At 51.3% G+C, this 23,462-nt stretch overlaps 1 protein-coding gene across 12 annotated transcripts in view; it reads right to left on the bottom strand.

The window, feature by feature from the left end:
* ERG (ETS transcription factor ERG) overlaps nucleotides 1-23,462 on the bottom strand; it is a 273,981-nt gene that overhangs the window by 28,708 nt on the left and 221,811 nt on the right. For all 12 annotated transcript variants that reach the window (XM_089330556.1, XM_051833641.3, XM_017350791.4 and 9 more), the window contains one exon: nucleotides 11,518-11,669. In XM_089330556.1, coding sequence (XP_089186682.1) covers nucleotides 11,518-11,669 — 152 coding nt within the window. The remainder of the gene's footprint in view (nucleotides 1-11,517; nucleotides 11,670-23,462) is intronic.

Raw genomic sequence — 23,462 nt, 5'->3', positions numbered from 1 at the left:
GTCCACTCTGCCTGTCAAAAAAAAAAAAAAAAAAAAGAAAGAAAGAAAAAAGAAATGTGTATGCCATAGCTATCGGGTGCAGAGGTTTAGAAATAACGATCGCATCAGAACTGGTCATGTATACATAACTTGAACAGCGATGATCTAGTGCTGAGAATGGCGAGTTGCAAGCTCTCCCTACACAGGACTTCTCCGTGTCTCCTTGCAGTCCTTAGTGTTTCGAGGCTATGCTAAGGTCCGCACAAGTTCATCATCACTATATGTTTTCATGAATTTAACCTTTTCTCATCATGTAAAGACCCTCTGTTAACTGTAGTAATGCCCTCTGCCTCTTTACTCTGCTTTCTATTTCTATTGTTGTCAGCTTTGCTCCCATTAGTTTGACTAGATACTCTCATTCCAGCTGTTTGCTGTCTTTGTGCAAGATGGCTTTTGTACACATACATAGCTGATTCTGGAGTACGTCTTTAAATGAAGGATCTAGTTTGTCACTCTGTAACGGCAAGTGTGGCCTACTTGCTTTTTTTTTTTAACTACTGATGTGATTCCTAACACAGCATTTCATGCTTTGTTTTGATCTTGCTTGGTTTCATTTTTCCATTTCAAATGTCAAATTGGATTGATAAATATTTCCTTCAGTCTTTTTGTATTATTCTTATTTCTCTAGTGGTTTAGCTATTTACCACTCTACTTCTCTTTCTTGATAATCTTTAAATAAAATACAAAATCAAGCACCAGATTTCTCCTTCTCCCAAGTAATGCACAGAACTCCATTCAGATCCTCAGTCTCCAGGGCTGCATGACCACGTTTCCCAAATTTCCTTTCCCTTTGTTGTTCTCCCTGCTGAGGAGGCTGTGGTCATTTTACTGTCATTTCGTTTCCAATCAGCTCTCACAGTAATTCCTGCAAACCGCTCCGCTGCTCTCACTTCCTTTTCTTTTTAAAGATTTATTTATGTATGTGAAAGGAAGAGTTACAGAGAGGCAGAGAGAGGGGGGGGGAGGTCTTCCATCTGCTGGTTCACCCCCCAGTTGGCCAACAGCTGGCGCTACACTGATCTGATGCCAGGAGCCAGGAGCTTCTTCTGGGTCTCCCACGTGGGTACAGGGGCCCAAGGACTTGGGCCATCTTCTACTGCTCTCCCAGGCCAGAGCAGAGAGCTGGATTGGAAGTGGAGCAGCCAGGGCTCGACCCGGCACCCATATGGGATGCTGGCACTACACGCGGTGGCTTTACCCGCTCTGCCGCAGTGCCGGGCTGTCCCCTCCCCCTTTCTTATTTTCAGGTTTCACTCCCTTCTTTTGGAATCCACTTTTAAAATATTTTATTTTCTGAAGTGAGCATCACTTAGCACAAAATTCCTACTTTCAGTTTGCAAGTGTTCATTTACCAAACGAATTCGAATGGACTATCAAGATAGCAAGTTTCCAGTGCATTGCTGCGGACGTCATCCTGTTCATTTAAGGGGGCTCTACAGAACTCACCATGCCACTGAACGGGTCATTGGCAGAAAAGATAGAAGGCTCAGAGCCCAGCAAGCAGCCAGAGAGCTCGGTCCGCTCCTCGCAGACCATGGAGGATGTTCTCCTACACCTTCTGCGTTCCGTCTCACGGCTGAGTTTTCCACCTTGTTGTAACCGTCACTCCTATCAGGCTGCTCTTCTGCTTCTTAGCTGTTCTGCAGTCTCACGTATTTCCATTTACCCCACTCTGACCTGCGTTTCCTGCACTTGGAGGTTGGCCTTACAACATCAAGTTCAGGTCCGTCTTCGTGGAGTTCCTCTTCCCCATCCTCTCCACTTCCTGGAACTTCCATGGTTGCACTGCTGTCTGCTAGTCTCTCCCAGCTCTTTTACATTTCCTGTTTGTCACAGTTTTATACTGAGTGACAGCCTCATGGCTACCTTTGTTTTTTTTTTTTTTTTTTTTTGTTTTTTTTTTTTTTTTTTGACAGGCAGAGTGGTGGACAGTGAGAGACAGAGAGAAGGGTCTTCCTTTGCCGTTGGTTCACCCTCCAATGGCTGCTGCGGCCGGTGCACCGCGCTGATGCAATGGCAGGAGCCAGGTGCTTCTCCTGGTCTCCCATGGGGTGCAGGGCCCAAGCACTTGGGCCATCCTCCACTGCACTCCCGGGCCACAGCAGAGAGCTGGCCTGGAAGAGGGGCAACCGGGACAGAATCTGGCGCCCTGACTGGGACTAGAACCCGGTGTGCCGGCACCGCTGGGTGGAGGATTAGCCTAGTGAGCCGCGGCACTGGCCCTACCTTTGTTTTTAAAATGTTTTTATCTATTTATTTTAATCTTATTTGAAAGGCAGAGAGACAGAAAGACAGAAACAGATGGAGAGAGATCTCCCACTCGCTCACTAGGTGCCCGTAACCCCCGAGGCTGGGCCCCCAAGCCAGGAGCTGGGCACTCACTGTGAGTCTCCCCCTGGCTGGCAGGGGTCCAGCACCTGAGGCGACATTGCTGCTGCCCAGGTTACAGATTAGCAGGAAACCCGACTGGAAGCGGAAGAACCAGGATTTAAACCAGGCACTCCAATGTGGGACACAGGCATCCCAAGCAGTGTTTAAACTGCTGTACCGGGGCTGGTGCTGTGGCATAGTGGGTAAAGCTGCCACCTGCAGTGCTGGCATCCCATATGGCTGCCAGTTCAAGTCCCAGCCACTCCACTTCTGATCCAACTCTCAGCTGTGGCCTGGGAAGGCAGTTGAAGATGGCCCAAGTGCTTGGGCCCCTGTACCCATGTGGGAGACCCGGAAAAAGCTCCTGGTTCCTGGCTTTGGAACAGCCCAGCTCCAGCTGTTGCAGCCAATTGAGGAGTGAACCAGCAGATAGAAGCCCTCTTTCTCTCTCTCTCTCTCTCTCTATCTCTCTCTCTGCCTCTCTGTAACTCTGCCTTTCAAAGAAATAAATCTTAAATAAAATAAACTAAACTGCTGTACCAAATGCCCACCCCTTATTTTCACCTGTAATTCACACTCCAGCCTCTGGAATTAACTGCTCAACCTTTCTACTGAGTCTTTCTTTTTAAAGCAGTACGTGTGTGTGTCTAGTTCTATTGCTGTTTCTTCAAAACTCTCTCTGCTTTTTCTGCTTTTTCACATCTTGTTCCTCTCCTTTCGGCTTCCACCTTAAAGTGTTAAAAATCTAACAAATCATTAAATTGTTTAAAACTTAACAAAACAGTATTAAAATATAATGGATGTAAATTTATTTGCTCCCTATCCACTACTTAAATTATCTAAAACTCTGTGGGTTTAATCACATCCATGGTTGCCGCTGAATCTTGAGCAGAGCAGGTTGTTTCTCAAGGCCTTTTTTTTTTTTTTTTTTTTTTACGGTTTGGGTTTGCGGAGTCACCATCAGCAGGCCATAGCTGCAGAAGTCCTGTACAGACTGGGTTGAACACAATGTTTCTCCACAGCAGCCCTGCATTTACTCTTGCCAGTGTCCAACATCACCAGCAGCCCTTGGACACTTTTCAGTATTAACTTGTTAGCGCCGGAGCTGCTGGAACACAGGCCGCGCGTCTCGGGGAACAGGGCGGGGCTCAGGTCTAACTCTTGGCTTCACTGATTTTTAAAGCCCAGCTCCTGCATGATGAGCCCTGGCGCACCCACTCCCATCCACGCCACCCAGGACAATCAGGTGCCAACCACAGGAAGACACTGCCCTGTGCCCAGCTCCCTCCTTCTTCTGTAAGGAGGCCGTCACCAGCTGCGCATTTAAGGGAACCTACACGGCGCTTCCAGGTGTCTTACAGGAGCAATGGTTTTGTTTACATCGTTCTAAGTTCTCTCTTTTTCTAGCACTGAGTCCACTCTGCATACTTCTCATTTACTTAAAACACCTGAATAAATACTGTTTATTTACTCAGAACACCTGAATGCCCATTGTCAGTGCAGCCGTCAACCTGGCTCCTGCCACGTTCACGCTCTACCTCACTGATCGCTTCATTTAATTAATCAATGGTCAAATTCTCTCTACCCCTGCCTTCTTTATTCAAGTCTCCCATGGAAAGACCACTGAAAAATCTCCACAGCAACATGACACACTTATCCCATCACCCGGCTTCCCTGTGTGCCTCTGGGGGTGTCTGTCAGTGGGATACAGGAATACAGCGCCAACTCGGGAGTCCCACAGACCTGCGCTGCAGGCCTTGGCTAGAATATGTTGGGCGATACTCTTAGTAGTCCCCATCTTGGTGTTTATATCTGTAAAGTGCAAATGGTAAATACCGCCAACACCGCAGAGTGGTAAATGAGATACTACCTTTACTGCAAAGTGCACATCCAGACTCCTAACCATAGCGGGTGCTCAGTGGACAGCAGCTGTCATCACGTTCCTTGTTTCAGTCTCACATGTAATCCTACAGCAGTTACCTCGACCACTATTCAGCTGATCATGTTATAAACCTAATTACCTTTGACATTAGGATTGCCACTTTGGTTTGGTTGTTCAGTTACTTGACTCAGCAAAGCAGAAATGTAAACAAAACCCAAAGAATCCATCTGTAATGTGGACATGGGGTGTGGCGGGGGGGGACCGGGGAGTGCGTGTACTGTGACAAGGATGGAGTAAAGCATTCACTCCACAACAGGCTTTAGCAGGCCTGACCACTGCCTCTGGTCTTTTCCAGCTGTGCATGTGTCCCAGGGAAAGCCACTTCGCTTCTCTAAGTCCTGACTGGCTTACGTTTAAGGGAAGACGCTGAAATAAGATCGCCAAGCAAGCTGGAATGGCTGTGATTCTGTGAATCCACTAACTAGACCTGGCGACACTAACTCAGCAAATCTCCCTTACTTGGACACGGGTCATGTGCTCACTGCTTTGAGGACAAAGACAGCGAAAGAAGCAGTTACCACCTCTTGAAACTTACATCCAATAGAAGAAACAGGCTTGTCCACATCTAATGCTAGTAGGATTGAAACACAGGTGGCCTGCAGGGCGTGGTCAGAGCTAAATCTTCACGTTCTTGCAACTCCTCTGATGTCAAAGACCAGATCGGGGAAGACTTTTTTTTTTTTTTGGCGGGGGGGAGGACCGTGTAGGTCCCCCACCACTTGGAGAACTCAGGATTCTGGCTTCACACAAGAGCAGACCAGCAGAGCCCCGCACTGGGCGCCTGCTGTGTGCCTGCACTGTGCTGTGCTCTGAGTAACTCACTCCATGTCACAGACGGTGCCACCAGAACCAGGCTGGGGAAACGCAGAGCAGGCCCTCTGCCAGCAAGGCGGGCAGGTTCACAGCCTCGCTGGAGCTCCGCAGGGAAAGTCTGGGGGTCATGCTTCTGGGACTCTGGGCTGCCGTAAACATTGCCTTCCCTGGCAAGCTGCTTTTTGCACACAGGAATTATTTCTCTAAATTACTCTCATTTTGGTTGTCAGGAAGCTCCAAACCATGCTGGAAGCTTAGCTACAGCGTCTCTGCCAACCCTGTGGTCAGATCTTCCTTCATAGGCTCCTGGCTTTCCTGAGAAACTCACTCCTAATTTCTATTTGATCAGTCATTTGTATCACAAGTTTATCAATAGTTCAGTGAAACCCTTCGTGGAATTAAATGGTATGTCCATGCTTATTAAGTCTACAGCTGCATTAGAGGACATCACAGGAGGCAGAATCAAGTGTGGCAATGAGAGAACTGGTAGGATCTCACAAGAGAAGCAACAGTTCCAAAGAGGATCAAGGAGGGCCTCGCAGACGGGTGGATTTCTACGATGCACTGGAGGGTGAGGAGGACTTGTTAGCAAAAATAGCACGAAGGGCATTGCAGCAGGAGGAACGGCATGGACAAGGAGGCTGGGTTGTGACAACGCAGTGTGTGAGCCCGGCAGCGTGGCCAGAGGGCAGCATACGGCAGTGGACAGTGGTGAAGGCACAGAGGGACTTGGAAGCCACCCCAGAGGGCACACAGGCTGTCTTCTTTACATGGAGCTCCGCTCCTCAGATGTCTTTAAGCCTCCGTCTCAGTCGCTCACTTGAGCTCTTACTACACACTCTCCCATTCGTCACAAACCACTTAGTTTCTATGGGTGGGTCTTACCTACTGCCTCCAGCCAGCTTTGGCCAATGCCTCAGTGAGAAGCCCAAGAATGACCGTACTCAGAGAATACTCCCCGAACTGGGGAGAAGAGAACAGGCATGGGGGATCTGAATGAGACCCCCTAAGGGATCGCAGCCCCAAGTGTTTGTAGGCCAAGAAGAAAGGTCTGTCCATCTCATGAGGGCTGTTATTTATGGTGATGGGAACTCAGCAAAGTGTTCAGAAGAGAATGAGCTGAAAGATGACTGTGGTCCCTTCTCGTCTCTGGGACACTTGATTATCTCGAGGGCTTGTCCTCAACGAGGATTACTTTAAAAATAACAGTAGAAATAGTTCAAAAGCTCAACATGTTATCACCTATTTTAGGGAATAAAACCAAACCAACCAACCAACAATAATGTTCCAAAATGCTATGCTAAAATCAGAGGTCCTACTGCATTTTGGTCAGCATTTTGCAACTTCTAACAAAAGCAGAGGAAGACCGTGCCTTCCTCTTCGCTGGCCTGCTTGTTCCCATATCCCACCTACATCTTAATTCTAAAAATCCACAGTAACCACTGAAGTTTTCATCAAGTGCAAGGTGTGCTCAGCAACGGGGGACCCCGTGCCTGATGGTAGATGTTTTATGAGTCGTCATGAGACTTGTGGTCTCTAGAACACAGCAGTTCCTATGGAATTCATTATTTCTAAACACTGATCTGTGTCACTGCCTTGGAGAGGCAGAATTGGAAACACTCAGAAGTCAGATTCCTGAGTTGTACGCATTAGCTGTGGCTGCTGATGGAAGATGGACACATGACTTCTGTTGAGCTCGAGTCAATCTGGCAGAGTGGAACTCGGAGCTGGGGGGCTTTCGGAGCTCGTGTCCTGTAATCTGTGCCTTTGATGACCCCGGGTTCTCCCTGTGCACCTGAATACAAAGTCTTCACATGATCTACAATGCCGAGAATGACAGGTCCCCAGAATGCACCCCGAGGGAGAAGCTTTAAAAAGACAAAGCTCCTCCCTGCTGAGCGGCTGAGCCCTTGTGTGTTTCCGGGTGTGCACAATAATACACACGTGGACGGTCCCTGTCCTATGATGGCTACACTGAATGATCTGTCAACTTCACAGTGATGTGATAGTGATACACACTGCAGAAACTATACTTCAGGTTTCAGATTTTGAGCTTCTTCTGGGCCAGGAATACAGCATACATGATGATGCTGGTTTTACCTTTCAGCATCCTGCTCAATACATTACATTAGATATGCAACACTTGATTATCAAATAGGTTTTGTGTTAGAGGAGCCTAAGTGACCATGGCCTGAAGCAGATGTCCCAGCCATGTGTAAGGTAGGCTAAGTGAAGCTGAGCTCTGATGCTTAGTAGAACAGGTGTGTTCAATGCATTTCTGACTTACTGATTATGCACTGATTATGATGTAACCCCATGCAAGTCAAGGAATTATCTATCTATCTATCTATCTATCTATCATCTATCTATCTTCCTTTCCTATCCTATCTATCCTATCCTTTTTGTAAGATTTATTTATTTCAGAGGCAGAGTTACAGAGAGAGAGAGAGAGAGAGAGAGAGAGAGAGAGAGAGGGAGAGGGAGGGAGAGAGAGGTCTTCCATCCTCTGATTCACTCCCCAAATGGTCACAACAGCTGGAGCTGGGCCGATATGAAACCAGGAGCTTCCTCCAGGTCTCCCATCTGAGTGCAGGGCCCTTGTACCTGGGTCACCTTCCATTGCTTTCCCAGGCCAATAGTAGAGGGCTGGATTTGAAGTGGAGCAGCTGGGACTTGAATCGGTGCCCATATGGGATGCTGGCACTGCAGGCAGAAGCTTAACCTACTCGTGTCCAAGTGGGGAGCTCAGCTCCTCTGCCAGTGGGAAAGGGGTGGCTGCAGTAGCCGGAGGAGCCACCTGGGGTCCTATAACCCTATGGCCACACTGGAGAATTGTCCAGATTGTGAAATGAGCTGCTTTTGTGTGTGTGTGTTCATCTCCGTGTGTGTGAGCACACACATGAAGCTTGGCCAATAACTGAAAGACTCACAACTTGCAAAATCAGCCACAACTAAACTCTCTTGCAAACACTACCAACTGAATAACTGCCCGCATTGGCATGAAGCAACCCAAGGAGGGAACAGCTGAAGGGTATTTTCCTGCGGGAGACAAAAATCCCAGCTCTACACCAAGAGTTAACATGAACCAATCTGTGAACCCATTCTCCTATCACCCAGCCATCACCTCCTATACATAAGGAACGCTGGTGCTCTCACGCAACTGGTTTTCAGCCTCTCCTCTACATAAATCTCTCTCCGGTTTTCTAGATACTTCATGGAGAAAGACTTGAAAAGCATTTGATGACACCAAAGGACGTTGATGGCATCCAAGCAACTCTGCCTCTGCAGTGGCAAGAAGATAGCGGGATCACCTCCCCATTGGTGACTCCACGAGGAACCGAGCAAAGCATCTTCACTTTAGTACACCCCTCTCCTCGGATGGCTTCTCTCCAACACTGTCTGTTGCCATGACGGAAGAAATTACACTCATCAGAGGGAAAGCTAAGGCTGAGCACAGCTGGCTGGCTTCCTCTGGGTTTCTGCTCCATCCTGCTCATGTCCAGGCAGCGTCTGGGACAGGAGCTTCCCTCCCTCCAACGTCCCTCACCCCTCCTCCAGGAGCATCCCTGCTCTCATGCTTTTCTGAGTCCCTATGCGTGGAGAAGGGGCACCTGGGGCATTTGTGTGTCCGTTCCCTTCCACCCAATGGGAACTTCCCCTGCTCAAAGGCCCAGTGGTGAGTGGGCAGTCTCAGGCATGCAGTTGCCAGGGTCAAATCCAATGACGGCCTCCGTGGAGTGTCCACCAACCTATGTCGACTACGAGAGTCTCACAATGGGCTTCCTGATTTGGCTCAAGCCCGGAAGACGGCCATTTCACACCTCCCTGCAACAGATCAGGTTCAGGTGGTTTTCTGGAAGCCACACTGGTGAGAAACCCGAGGTGAAACCCAGTTCACAACACACATCAGATGCTTTGCAAGTACTCTGCATTCAGAACTCTCCTCTGTGGGAGGGGACAGAAGCCCAGTGGATGGGCTCTTATGTAGGGTGAGGGAACCATACCAGGCAGGGAAAGCGTCCGTCTGCTGCCACATGTGGCAGAGATGAGTTTAGGCGACCCCTTCAGCAAGGGAGAACCCAACTTGTACCAACGTCCCCCATGCATACCCTCTACTGCTTTGACACCAAGCAGTGACTCCTGTAGTACAGCCCAATGTGTGGACGACTTTATACCCCCGATGGGTAGACGGCTTTACACCCCCGATGGGTAGACAGCCTTACACCCCTGATGGGTAGACAGCCTTACATCTCCGATGGGTAGATGGCTTTACACCCCCAATGGGTAGACAGCCTTACACCCCCGATGGGTAGATGACTTTATACCCCCGATGGGTAGACAGCCTTACACCCCCGATGGGTAGATGACTTTACACCCCCCATGGGCAGATGACTGTACACCCCCAATGGGTAGATGACTTTACACCCCCAATGGGTAGCTGACTGTATACCCCCGATGGGTAGCTGACTTTACACCCCCGATGGGTAGCTGACTGTACACCCATTCTGCCTGGGTTCATATGCACGGGGTACCTACCACAGGCCAGGCGCTGCACACATGGTCTTTGTGGGGCTTACATGCTAATGAGGGAGGATGATACTAAAGCAACTTTTACATAAATACACAATACAGTGGCAGGAATGACTGAATGGATAAAGCAAAATAAGGCATATAGGAGGTTGAGAGCCTAAGGGGAGAACGGAGAGCAACTAGAGAGAGTGGTGGCCAGCGAGGGTCTCTCTGAGGAGGTGATGTTTGCACAGAGCCTTGACCAAGCTGCGAGGATGTGGAATTAGCTAGAATTGAGGGTCTCGGGCTGGGGTACCTGAGGTATAACTACAGGGAGACCAGGTGGCTGGGATGAGTGACAGGAGGGGACCCATATAGGTCAAGGCAAGGAGCTGAGACTGAACCCAGGGTCAACAGGAAGAGTGAGGCAGCCTTGGTTGAACTCTACCTTGGACTCTTACAAGCTCTGAAACCTTGGAAAAGTTGATGGCTCTCTGAGCCTTATATTCAACCCCAGGAAAATGATTATAGGGACACCCATTTCCCCAGTGTGCACGTGATAATGCCTCTAAATTGTTTCCCGAAATCCCTGACTAGAGGGAGCACTCTCTAAGCAGGGACCGGGGTTATATTCTTAGGCTCCTGGGCGCCCATCTTCTGGGAGCTACAGGTCACTCTTTCTGTCACTTTTAGCTTTGTTCAATCCATAAATCCTTGGTATTTCCCTGAAACTCAAGAGGTCTTTTCCTCTCAGCTGGGTCTGAACCCCATCTTTGACAAAGAGTTGCTCTGGTGCTTAGAATGTGTCACAGGCCAGCGGGAGCTGGAATTCTAGATTTCTCTAGAGAGAAGACAGGGCACTCAACTTCTATTGCCAGAGAAGAAAATTTGTGAAACAAGCAAGACTTCTGCTTTTACAAATAGCACGTCATAAAGACTGGGCATTTACATCAATCTCAGAGAAAGGGCACTTTCTCTCTGGAAAGGTCAGTTTTTATGGATATACACACATATATGCACACGCGTGTGCACAAATGTACACATGTGTGTATTTATACATTCTCATTCCTCCTCTTCACATACACATACAGGCATGTACATACATATGTATTGTAGAAACACATGCACACACACATATAGACACTGTCATAGAAATGCATGTTATGAAAAATCTATGCATGGATTTAAACATTTCTTGCACCAAAATAAACTTATCTTCCTTCAAAAATTAAAAGCTTTTTTTAGAGAGGGAGGCAGCAAGTGCTTCCATCCACTGGTTCCCTCCCCAGATGCCTGCAATGGATGGGGTTAGGAACCAGAACTCAAGCCTTGTCTCTCCTCAATCACTTGGACATCACCACTGCCTCCGAGGGTCTCAAGTATGGAATCTGGAGCCAAGAGTTGGAATCAGGCAATGGAACTCTGATATGGGATGCAGGTGTCCCAACCAGCATCCTGAGCACCAGGCCAAACACCTGCCCCTAGGCTCACCTGTAATTCCATTTTCCATGAGCCTTTTGAAGCACCCTTGTGTGTGTGTGTGTGTGTGTGTGTGTGTATTTTTTCCTCTATGGCAAAATACAGAGCTGAGAGTCATGCATTGTTCTCTCACATGTTCCTAAACTCTAACGCCCCTCCGCACACGTGCAAGTGTGTTTGCCCTTACATTTCTCAGTTCTCAGACCAGCAGCGTCTCACCACACGTGGACGCACCTTGCTGGCTTCCATTTACAAGCAACCGAGGTGGGACCCGTGCCACAAGTACAAGCACGGGGCAGAAGCTCCATGAGCTCTGCTCACAGGGAAGACGGGGCTCTGCTAAGCGAGAAGTGTGGGCGTCTGACCTGCTGGAACAATGACTCGGCGCTCGCTTGTGGTCATGTTCGGGGGCGGCACGTGCTTGTCCTCCATGTAGCTGCCATAGCTCACGCCCACCGTGTCGGGGCTGCCCACCATCTTCCCGCCTTTGGCCACGCTGCACTCATCGGGGGAGTTCCTAAAGGAAGAGAAGACAGATTCTCCCGTTACTACAGCAACTGATGCTCGGCTGCACTGTCTCCCGGTGATCACACGGCGAACGTCGCTGGAGCAAGGGAGAAGAGAGCGGGGAAGAAAGGAGGCGAGAGAGGCAGGACGGGGAGGGCAGGGCCTGATGCTCTGAGCGCTTGTGTCCCGTCTTTCTGTGCTGCAGCCCTGACCCCCTCCCCAGGTCATGGTATTGGGAAGTGAGGCCTTTAGGGAGGAATTAGGGCGTGAGGGAGGAGCCCCATAATGGGATGACTGCCCTTGACAAAGAGGACGGCACCAGAGTTCTCTCTCTTACCACCATGTGAGGATGTAGCAAGAAGGAAGCCAAGCCCTCTGCAACCCAGGAGAGAACCCTCACCCGATAGGGAACCTGCCAGCACCTTGGCTTTGCACTTCCTGTTCCCAGCACTTGGGACAGGCCTTCCTGTGGTTCCAGCCCCATACCCCTGTGTATGGCATTTGGTTATGAGGCCTGTGCAGGCTAAGCAAACTTCTTTTCAAAACAGCACCTGGGGCCGGCGTTGTGGGCGCAGCCGGCTAAGTTACCACGTGTGACGCCAACATCCCATCTAAGTGCTGGACAGAGCCTGCTGCTCCACTCCTGATCCAGCTCCCTGCTCGTGTGCCCGGGGAAAGCAGTGCAGGACAGCCCGAGGACTCGGGTCCCTGCCACCCACCTGGGAGACCCAGATAGAGTTCCGGGTTCCTGGCTTCACCTTGTCCAACCCCTGCCATTGTGGCCATCTGGGAAGTGAACCAGCGGATGGAAGATCTCTCCCTGTCTCTCTCTCCCTCTATCTTTCCGTCTTTAAAATAAATCAATCAATCTTTAAAAAAACACCTGGCTGGGGACCCTTGCCGGGAACATGTTGGTCTCGCTGTGGGGCAGTGAACAGGCTGAGCAGACAGATGCTGGGGTGGCAAAGGCACACCTGCTCCCCCGCCAGGATTATCCCGGAACTGCACTCCCCTGGAAAACCCTAGGAGGAAACCTTTGTCTTGGATCTCACAGCCCCGCCGCCAGTCTTCAGATCTAGAGCTTTGGAGACTCACCACGCTCCAAGCTGAGGAGCAAGCAGGAGGGGCAGAGAGCAGTGGGGACGGACACTGGTGGAGGCAGCACCAGAGCCGACCTCGGGAGTCACAAGGACCCCTGGGGAAGGGGATGTGAAAGTGACTGTGAAAGATAGAAGTCAGCCATTGACCTTGGCAATGGGCCCGAGGGCTGCTGTTGGTAAGGCAGCCGTCATCATTATAATGAAATTAAATCTGCCTTCCTGGAGAAAGAAAAACATTTTTTAAAGATTTGTTTATTTTAAAATCAGAAAAAGAGAGAGAGAAGAGAGGGAGAGAGAGATATCTTCCACACACTGATTCACTCCCCGAATGGCTGTAACGATTCTCTCTCTTTCCTGCAACAGTTGGTGCTGGGCAAAGACAAAGTCGGGAGCCCGGACTCCACCCAGGTCTCCCACGTGGGTGGCAGGGGCCCAAGTACTTAGGTCATCATCTTCTGCCTCCAGGGGCATTATCAGGGAACTGCATCAGAAGCCAAACAGCTGGGACTCGAACCGGCACTCTGATACAGGGACGTGGGACGCTGGTGTTGCAGGCGGCAGCTTAACACATTGTACCACAAAATATTGGCCCCGAGAAAACATTTTTAAAGTGAGATTCGAAAGCTACAGGGTAGGGTAGAATCATAGCTAACAGGGAAGCCCAAGAAAATCCAGTTTAACCAGAGAGCAAAGAAATATCTCACTGGCTTCTTACATGGGCGACCTCAGATGGTGTTTACCCAGGGTCATTGCAGCTGTGGGGCCTTCGTATTGGGATTGCATCTTCTAAGGTGGGTTTCCAGAAAAGCCTCAAGGTCAACTCAGTGCATATTCTCGGAAATTTTCGCCATTTCTCTAGTTTGCATTTCTCTCCCAGTGTTGCCGGCTGCAGGTTTCATTCCAGTGAGTCTCAGAGCCAGGGCTCTGTAGCAGACTTGCAGAATCAGAGAGCAATGGCTTTGGGACACGCTAGACCTTCAAGCCCAGGAAGGCCAAGGCCGTCTCCAGCAGGAGGGCACTCTCTGGGTGGGACAAGGTCGAAGACCATGGCAGGGGTGTGGACAGGAAGGGCCAGCCATGGGCCCCGTGCCCTGGGAAGACTTTGTTCAGCCTCTGGGAACACTGAGATACGGATGGATCTGTTGTCAACATCACTTGCAAATGTGTCTGGAGCCTCTGGGGGAAGCGAAGTGTTGACAGTCAGGAGGGAGCAATCATTGTCTGCGGATGGGGGTTACAGCTTGGGTTGGCCAAGACGAAGGCCCTACCGAGAGCCTGGAAATACACAGGCCTGCGTGATGCATGCTCACAGCTGTACTAACACGAAGGACATGTAAAAATAAGAGCAGGCTGAGTTCCCATGGCGTCGGGCCTGTATATTTCCAACGCTGCCTACACATGCATTATTTCCTGGTGATGCTAATTTTCCTGGCTCCCAACATTTATCTCTGAAACACCCATACTAATATCAAAACACAGAATGTCTTCACTTGCAACTTAGTTTCCTATTCCTTTGGAAAATTCCATCTGTTTTTGAGTGGAACGGGCATGCTTTTGGTATTTTTGTCTCAAGGAGCAAAATTATGAGGGCAAAGAGGTTAAAGGGATTTTTCTCTTTAGGAGAAAGAATTTAGATGAAAATGAAACAGTCTAAGAAATAGGGGACATTGTGCATTATGGACCCTGCAGAGCAAACTTTTTTTTCATTTCCTTTTGATTCACAACAGTGTCATTTCCATATCTGAAGACTAGAACACTAGGCACGGATCACAAGATTTTCCTATGCTGTTAAAATAGATCCCTCACCAAATTCAGGTGTGATGAGCTAGGAAAACGCATTGTTCCAGAGCCTTCCAAAAATGCACACTAATATTTTTAAATCAGAGCAATGTGCAGTCAAATCACCTTGTTTTCAGTTTACAACATAAAACCTGACGCATCTCATCGGTTCCATTTCAGCTTTCACCGCAGTAAACCACAAACGAGACCATCAGACTGTAGCCTCAGAAGTTGCACCTTCAAGATAATAATACTTGTGGGGAGCAACTGGGAGCAACTCGGACTAGACTAAGTTACTGGAATTAAGACTTATTCTATGCATCTGCTCTCCCACAATATGGCGCTGGGAGAGGAGGAAACAGCTTCTACACAGCTGCCTCCAGTTCAACCAATAAACTGTAGGACCTGCTCCTGATTGGAGGAGAGCAGCGTACTCGGCGTGTGGGTAGCAGAGTTGGGATTGGTGGAAGAGGACTATAAAGGAGGAGAGAGACAACATGCACCAGGAACATCTATGAGGAACACCTGAGGAACACCTGAGCAGCCCCCGAGAGAGCCGGCCGGCGGTGTGCCGCTCCCCCGCGGAAGTGGGGAAAGTGGCAGGGGGAACCGCCCTTCCACGGAGGTGGAAGGGATGGTAGCCAACCTGGGAAGAACCAGCAGCAAACCCGGGAAGGGCCGAGCAGACAAAAGAACAGCGCAGGGTCTTGTGTCGTTCCTCCATGAAGAGGGGGAGCAACATAATGGTGCCGTGACTCGGATAGGAAGCCTAGGCAGGGTTCAGTGTCACTCCTCCATGAAGAGGGGGAGCGACAAATACTAATTAAAAAAACTAGTCTTTTTTCCCCTGCTTTTAGTTCGTTTTAGTGTCAGAGGAAGATAAAACGGAGCCCTGGTCTTGATCATTTCTGATGGTTTGTGCAATAACTCACAGGGAACTCCCACCCCAAAGAGGGAGCGAGGCACTTCCTGTGGTCACCACCATGCTGGACTCAATGCAAGCATTCAACAAACGCCGGCTGAAGAGGCCCCAGTCCTTTGACTGTCACTTTCCAGTCACTCCCAATTCCCTTGGAAACTTTAAGACCAAAAGCATCACCTCAACACAGGTGGGCCCTGTTCTTAGAGCTGAGCAGTTGTCAGTCCTCAAGGCTGCACCGTGTGGTAGGTGCCGGCACTGTCTCCATACTACATGGGTGTGGATTAGTCCGCAGAAGACGAGGGCCTGGCTGCAGGTCTCAGCCGGGAGCAGAGACAGTGAGACTCTACGCGGGGCAGCTCCACTCACCATCCATGGCTCCAGCCCCTGCACAGAACGTCTGCACACAAGGAGGGTAAAATGCTGGGCTCTAAATGGGGACATAGATCTTCAAATGTGCATTGCGGGCCGGCGCCGCGGCTCACTAGGCTAATCCTCCACCTTGCGGCACCGGCACACCAGGTTCTAGTCCCGGTCGGGGCGCCGGATTCTGTCCCGGTTGCCCCTCTTCCAGGCCAGCTCTCTGCTGTGGCCAGGGAGTGCAGTGGAGGATGGCCCAAGTGCTTGGGCCCTGCACCCCATGGGAGACCAGGAGAAGTACCTGGCTCCTGCCATCGGATCCGTGCAGTGCGCCGGCCGCAGCGCGCCGGCCGTGGCGGCCATTGGAGGGTGAACCAACAGCAAAGGAAGACCTTTCTCTCTGTCTCTCTCTCTCACTGTCCACTCTGCCTGTCAAAAAAAAGTGCATTGCACACGCATTCCGGGCCCCCCTCATTCCCTAGTGCAGCCGGGGTGTGACACAGCAGGGACACGTATAGAGGAGGGAGGAAGACACAGGGCAACTCATGGAGAAGAAAAGAATTCTCCAGAAGCACCTGTGTAGAAAATGCTTAAGGGAAGGAAACCTTGTCATGACTCAGAGAATTGGAGAGTGTTTGAGTCTCACTCCACCCGCATCCTCAGCTCTTTGCCCACGTGTCAGCCTCTTACCTACGGCACTGCCTCCTCACCATCAATGTACATCCCTAGACTGTCACTGGGGAGGACCAGGTGGGCGGCACCAAGCACCGCTCAGGACAGAGGACAGTGATAGGAGTTTGCATGCTCAAGCCCTGGAGGGCTTAGCATGTGCGCTTTGCAGCAATTCCTGAGAAAATGCTAAAGCTATTCCTCAGACACTTGTCTAATGGACAATCATCTCAGGAAAATGAAATGTTTCTGTCTTATTGTTTGGGTTGTAAAAGCCTTTATTGAAAATAAGCATGATTCCAGAAGACTGTTTGCTAAAGGGCACGCAAACATCACCACGTCTTTCCCATATTCTGAAATCCACATTTTCAGGTCTATTTGTGACACATAAAGCGCTGGTCTTGACAGCCTCGTGCAATACAGGGCAGCCGTGAGAGGGAACAGAGGCGAGAGAGACAAATGCTTCCCTCTGCTCACAACAGGAGCCTCTCACTTCGGGCAGAACTCACCGCAGAGGCAGGAAAGCTGGCCTCTAACACGGAATCTAACACGGAATTGGACATCAGCCGAGTGCAACAGAGTAGCCACATCACTACCCAGCTCCCCCAAATCCCTGGGGCCACACAACTTGAGCTTCGTCTCTGCCCGCAATCGTATACTCCTCATGGCATTTGTGTGCAATCTGGTCACTCCAGGGAACACAGACGCCAAAGACGCCGCCACCTTCAGGATGAAAAAGACGGGGTGCTGGCGCCCCTCTCCCAGGACCTGGAGACATACACCCCACGAAATTGCTTGTCGAGTCTCAAAGGCAAACTTTCCCCTCTTACTCAGCATCAAGAGAACTGAGTTCTGATGATCTGAGACCATCAGCGTTCTCGACTCCAGGCTTCTGAATTAATGGTAAAAGGACATGGCAAAGAATATTAAATACATTGGAAATATTGTTAAATCTAAATTAAAGTGAGAGGGCAGACGTGTGGCCAAGCCTGACGCCTGACTGAGCTCTCCTAGGGTTACAGAATCAGCGCTGGAAGAAGCCTCGCTCCCCAGCGTCCAGGCATGACTGTCGGGAAGCTACTTGGATGAACACAAGCTGGGCTTAGGTTAACAGTTGAGCTTTGGTTAACTCCCGGGGAGGGGAGTCCACAACGTCCCTCCACATCTCTCAAGTTCCATTTAGGTTATGTGCAGTGGTTTTGAAGATATTTTGTGCCCTACCTGTCCACCAATGGTGTGAAGTTGGAGGTGGATGATAAAAAATGCACAGTGGAGCTGGCACTGTGGCATAGCGGGTAGAGCTGCCACCTGCAGTGCCGGCATCCCACGTGGGTGCCAGTTTGAGTCCCGGCTGCTCCACTTCTGACCCAGCTCTCTGCTATGGCCTGGGAAAGCAGGAGAAGATGGCCCAACTCCTTGGAACCTGCACCCTTGTGGGAAGACCCAAAAGAAGCTCCTGGCTCCTGCTTCGGATCAGCACAGCTCCGGCCGTTGTGGCCAATTGGCAGATGGAAGATTCTCTCTCTCTCTGAGCCTCCCCTTCTCTCTCTGTGTAACTCTGACTTTCAAATAAATAAATAAATATTTAAAAAATGCGCAGCAGTTAAAATGAGAATAGAAATAATGAACGGAGAACTAGGGCAGAGACGTAACGGAGGACAAAGGCAGCCCATCAAATAAGCCTACTACTTCCAGTGGCTGAGGCAGGGCACCAGTTGATTGAGTTTCCCACCACCCAAGCAAGGAGGGAACTGCATCCGATCGCAAGGTTCAAGATGTCAGTGAGACAAACACAAACCAGTCACCCGACAGCAGCAAAGCCTTCCCTGCGCCGAGGCTCAGGACTTCTCGTGAAAAGAAACGGGTGATGCGGTAAACAGTATCCTTCCCAGCATCCCACAACATTCCACCCACTGCTAGAACATTCCACTCAGTGCCGGGAGGGGCTGGAGTCACAGCTGGTACTCCAAGTAGGCAGCTCCTAGAAATCCTGGGACTGTGTGTCTCCAGCCAGTGTTCCAGGGTGGCTGGGTTTTTGTTTTTTTGTTTGTTTTTTGTTTTTGTTTTTGATAGGTAGAGTTAGACAGTGAGAGAGAGAGAGAGAGAGAGAGAGAGAGAGAGAGAGAGAAAGGTCTTCCTTCCATTGGTTCACTCCCCAAATGGCTGCTATGGCTGGAGCTGCGCTGATCCAAAGCCAGGAGCCAGGTGTTTCCTCCTGGTCTCCCATGCGGGTGCAGGGCCCAAGCACCTGGGCCATCCTCCACTGCACTCCCAGGCCACAGCAGAGAGCTGGACTGGAAGAGGAGCAACTGGGACTAGAACCGGCGCCCATATGGGATACCAGTGCTGCAGGCGAAGGGTTAGCTGAGTGAGCCATGGTACCGGCCCTGGGGTGGCTATTTTTTTTTTTTTTTTGACAGGCAGAGTGGACAGTGAGAGAGAGAAACAGAGAGAAAGGTCTTCCTTGGCCGTTGGTTCACCCTCCAATGGCCGCCGCGGCTGGTGTGCTGCGGGCGGCACACTGCGCTGATCCGATGGCAGGAGCCAGGTGCTTCCTCCTGGTCTCCCATGGGGTGCAGGGCCCAAGCGCTTGGGCCATCCTCCACGGCACTCCCTGGCCATAGCAGAGAGCTGGCCTGGAAGAGGGGCAACCGGGACAGAATCCGGCGCCCCAACCGAGACTAGAACCTGGTGTGCCGGTGCCGCAAGGTGGAGGATTAGCCTAGTGAGCTGCGGCACCGGCCAATAGACATAAAATGTAACTGAATGGACTCAGCTCAGCGTATATTCTGAGTGGCTCTGAGGACTGTCATGGCGGAGCGCCACCTTTGGGAACTGGTAGGGGCATCCCCACGGCAACAAGGCAGAGTCCCTTGGTGGACTCACAAGGTGCTGACGTATGTGGACATACATGAGTTTTGATGTTGATGCTTGGTTTAGAAATCAACACCCTCAACCTACAGTTAAATGTCACATGTTTCTCTCCCAAACCCACAGAGCTGCTGGCAGGATGCCTGTTACACACATAACAAGTGAGCAGGAAGTGAGTCCCCGTGCCAAGAGGGCCGAGTGGGAATGACTGTGACTCAACCGTGCACCTGGGAAGTGGGGACCCAAGGGTGGACAGAAGCTGGGAAATGCAATGTCTCATTTTGCAGATTAAGTGGAACGGTGCCAAGATGAAAGCCTCGCTCAGCCACTTCCACAGATGATATTATTGTTTCAAGCTAATCTGCCTGTTAAGATAGAAAATGAAGACTTTGGTCTTCGGAAAACAAAGCACACTTGGCATCTGGCAATGGTTCTCTCACATCAGTACCTACTTCCTGTAGGGCAGACCGTGTCACGGACAAAGGCCATGGAGAAGTGGCACAGCACAGCCATCAGAGCCGTGGCCCACGCTGAGGTCTCGGCAGGGGGAGTGGACCTCACTCATCCAGCGATGACAACAGGTGCAGCCCCGAGTCCCCAGCCACACGAAACCTGTGATTCACTCTCCCTGCAGAACAGCTGGCTCACCTTGCGTGAGCCCACGGCAAGTCAGAGGGGGCTGGGGTGGGGGGATCCCTGTGTCTTCTCTTCCCATCAGCAGAGGCACAGCCGCCAATCCTACTGAATCCCCGGATGTTCTCCAAGGCCGATTCTTCTTCCTGTTGCTCGTGCCCCTGGAAACAACTGCCCACACCTTGTTCTCCAATGCACACTGTTGGTGTTTTCCCAGGGCCTTACCCCACAGCATCTCCCCCCGTCCTGCTCCCAGGGACTCCTTCCCAAATACGAATCCAAGCCGGCCATGTGCCCCAGCCGCTCCGAGGTCCAGAGAGCTTTCAGACAAGTCCAGACTTGGATTCCCTCTGCCACTCAGGCCTGGGAGTCCTTGAATCACTCATTTGGCAGACGTGTGCCCAGCATCTCCCCATGCAGGGGTCCAGCAGTGTCCCTGTTCTCTGTGCCCAGTGTTGGAGCTGCCAAAGCTCCCCTCCCCACCTCCACATTCGTTGTCCTCAAAGACTGAAGTCCACATCGCCCTGCCACACTCTCTTCTCGGGTCTCCGCTCTGGCTGTCCCTTCTGCCTTCAACACTAGTGCCTCTGCCCTCAGCCACCGGGCTCCTGTCTTATTCACCTACCCCAGCTCACCTGTGGAGTCCATCTCTGGGACTCTTTCTTGGGACTCCCAAGAGAAAGGCCTCCTTCCCAGCTCCATTGTTCTCTGTGTTAGCCCTGTTAGTAATCTCTGAAATGGGGAGTGAGCAAATGAATTTATGAATGAATCTCCCCAACTAGACTCGGAGCCTTCTCACCATGTAACTGTGTGCACTGAAAAACCTCACATCTAGAAATCAGAAAATCAGTGTTGACCTTGGTTGACCTTGGACACGTCCCCTAACCTCCTCACCTTCTTTCATAGCAAGTATCAGACAGCTCCTTGAGGTTGCTGGGGACCCTCTGAAATGACACAAGTGACTAAGCTTTACAAACTGTGAAGCACCGCATGAACCGGTACAGCAACATGTGTGTGCATGCACACATGTGTGTGTGCACGCATGTGCGTGTGCATGTGCGTGTGCACGCATGTGTGTGCATGCACATGTGTGTGCATGTGTGCACAAACGCGTGTGTGCATGTGTGTACACTCATGTGTGTGCGTGTGTGCATGCATGTGCATATGTGTTTCCATCAACGTCATGTGTGTAACTGCTCCTCCATCAACTCTTACCTGGGCAAGCAGGATGATGGCTGCTATCATGCAGCCTTCAGTTTGTGACAGTCAATTCCTGAACGCTTTTTAAAAATGTACTGATTATTTCACATTAAGAACTCGGAACCTGTTATCAAACTTTGAAGAATTAAATGTTTAAGAAAAAAAAAACCAAAGATCTTGGAGATGATGGTGCCTAGAAGAAAGGCAGACTCTCTTCCTAAGAAGCCCATGTGTCCGCTTCCCCAAGAGCAGCCCCCACAGGAGTCTGCCTAGGGATGCGTGCTCCTGGCCTGTCCCAAACCCGGGTACAAATAAAGCCCTTGTCAGGTCTCCGCTCCCTTGGGGTCCTGGGCCAGCTCCGAATGCTCGCCCCGCCCCCGCCCCGGCACTCTCCCAATCAGCTTTCACGCATGCACCAGCAGTCACCCCCAGAGGTATTTTTAGGAGCCCAGACAAGGCGGGGATTGTCCAGGAGCGCGGGGTAATTTGCAGGTCTGTTTCGTTTCTGAATCAGAGGCAGTGGAAAGCTGCTTCAGGCAGCAGGGCCCGGGCGGCGGGTGGAGTCGGGCCGTGAGTCATGGGGAACCTGCGCTCGAGCTCCACCATGCTGCTCTGTCCCTGCAGCTGGGCGTTATTTTTACCCTCCCTAAATACCGCCCCTGACACCTGGGCGGGCAGCCTCTCCCTGCAGCCCTGGCCCTTCTCTCTCCTCTGAAGCCGCCGAAGGCTAAATGAGTGACAAAGCTGCCACCACCTCCCCAACAGCCAGCTCCTTGTTTCACAGCTGAGAGTGGGGATGGGCCAGACCATGCTGCCTTTAGACCTGGGGGACCCCGGGGTGCAAGGCGCCCTGTGGGGATCCAGCATTCGAACTAGAGCGTTTTGTAGACTAAGGAAGGGGGAGAGCGACAGGGTGACGATCGGATGTGACATCTTTTCTAGCTCCTGACTTGTCGGACACAGAGATTCCATTTGCCAGTTCACTCCCCAAATGCCCCCAGCAGCTGAGGGCTGGGCCAGACTGCAGCCAGGAGCCCCTCCTGGGTCTCCCATGTGGGTGGCAAGGGACCCAAGTACGCGGGTGTCCCCAGGGAGCTGGGACTCACAGCAGCACCACCACAGGCCACTGCTTGTGACGCTAGCCCCGGTGCATCAGGCTCTTGTTATAACAAGCTGCGTAAATTAAACCAAATAATTTCACTTTCAGGACAGAAAACACCAGGGCAGTGCCCCGCCCATCGGCACGCTGGACTCACTAGTATCGTTAGGATATTATCCTCATCAACACCACTCCCAGGCTTCCTTCTACGAAAGGGGTACCCATGCCTTTGGCATCAAGGACATCAGAGAACAGCAGAGAGGTCTGCTAAGGAGAGGGGGCGAGGACCAGCCTGTCCCCAGCACAGGGGGAGGGGCAGGGCTTCCACTTCCCTCCCTTCCCCTCTCTGCACCGCATCTGTTATGGGGATCCCTGAATCGCCTCTGTAGAGCCACAAAGGCCCCTGGTTTGTGGGCAAGCTGCTCACTAACCGACCTCACTGCCACAGGTTGCGTGCTGCTGTCCCCTCTGCACCCTGGCCCTTCATGATGGAATTTGGAGATACAGAGCCACTGGGGGTGTGGCTAGGTCGGGAGTGGGGTCAGTGCCCCAGGGAGGCCCCTCCCCCTCTGCTGCATGAGGTGATGTGAGGATGGGGGTCCTCACGGACACTGCCCCTGCTGAGGTCTCCACCTCAGGCTTCGGCCTCCAGACAGTGAGAAGTAAACCAGTGTGGTTTAGAAGCCAGAGTCAGTGGCAGTGTGGCCGCAGCAGCCTGAGCTGAGACGCTCACCAGTGGTACAGCTGGAGAACATCACTCAAGGGACCGCACCCCTCTCTCCCCCGCCCAGGCCACCCACAGCCGGGAAGGTCCCGAGCTTAACGAGGTGGCACCCTTTCCACCCAGGTGATTCGGAGCCCTGAGGCGGGAAGGAGCAGGTGTCACTGCTGGGGTGACTGCCGTGGACCTGAAATAACCCTCCAGGTGCTGGAGAAAAGGTGAGACAGCCAGGGGGGTCCAGACAGACAGGCAGGGAGGGGGAGACCACCCCGTGAACCCCTTCTTCAATGTGGACAGGGAGTGTTGCATGTGCAGCAGGTGGGTCCCCAGTGAGACATTTGTGGGCGAGACGGCATTCCATCTGCAGTTGCCGGGCAATGCACCTCTACGGCCACGCTGACCAGCAGAGTAGATGGACAGTCAGCGCCCTAAGAAGGAGAACCTTCTGTCTG

The sequence above is a fragment of the Oryctolagus cuniculus genome, chromosome 4 (assembly GCF_051225735.1).
Source record: "Oryctolagus cuniculus isolate XC-2025 breed Fujian yellow rabbit chromosome 4, ASM5122573v1, whole genome shotgun sequence".
Lineage (NCBI taxonomy): Eukaryota > Metazoa > Chordata > Mammalia > Lagomorpha > Leporidae > Oryctolagus > Oryctolagus cuniculus.
The sequence above is the reverse complement of the archived record's forward strand: the minus strand, read 5'-3'. Positions and strand labels throughout refer to the sequence as shown.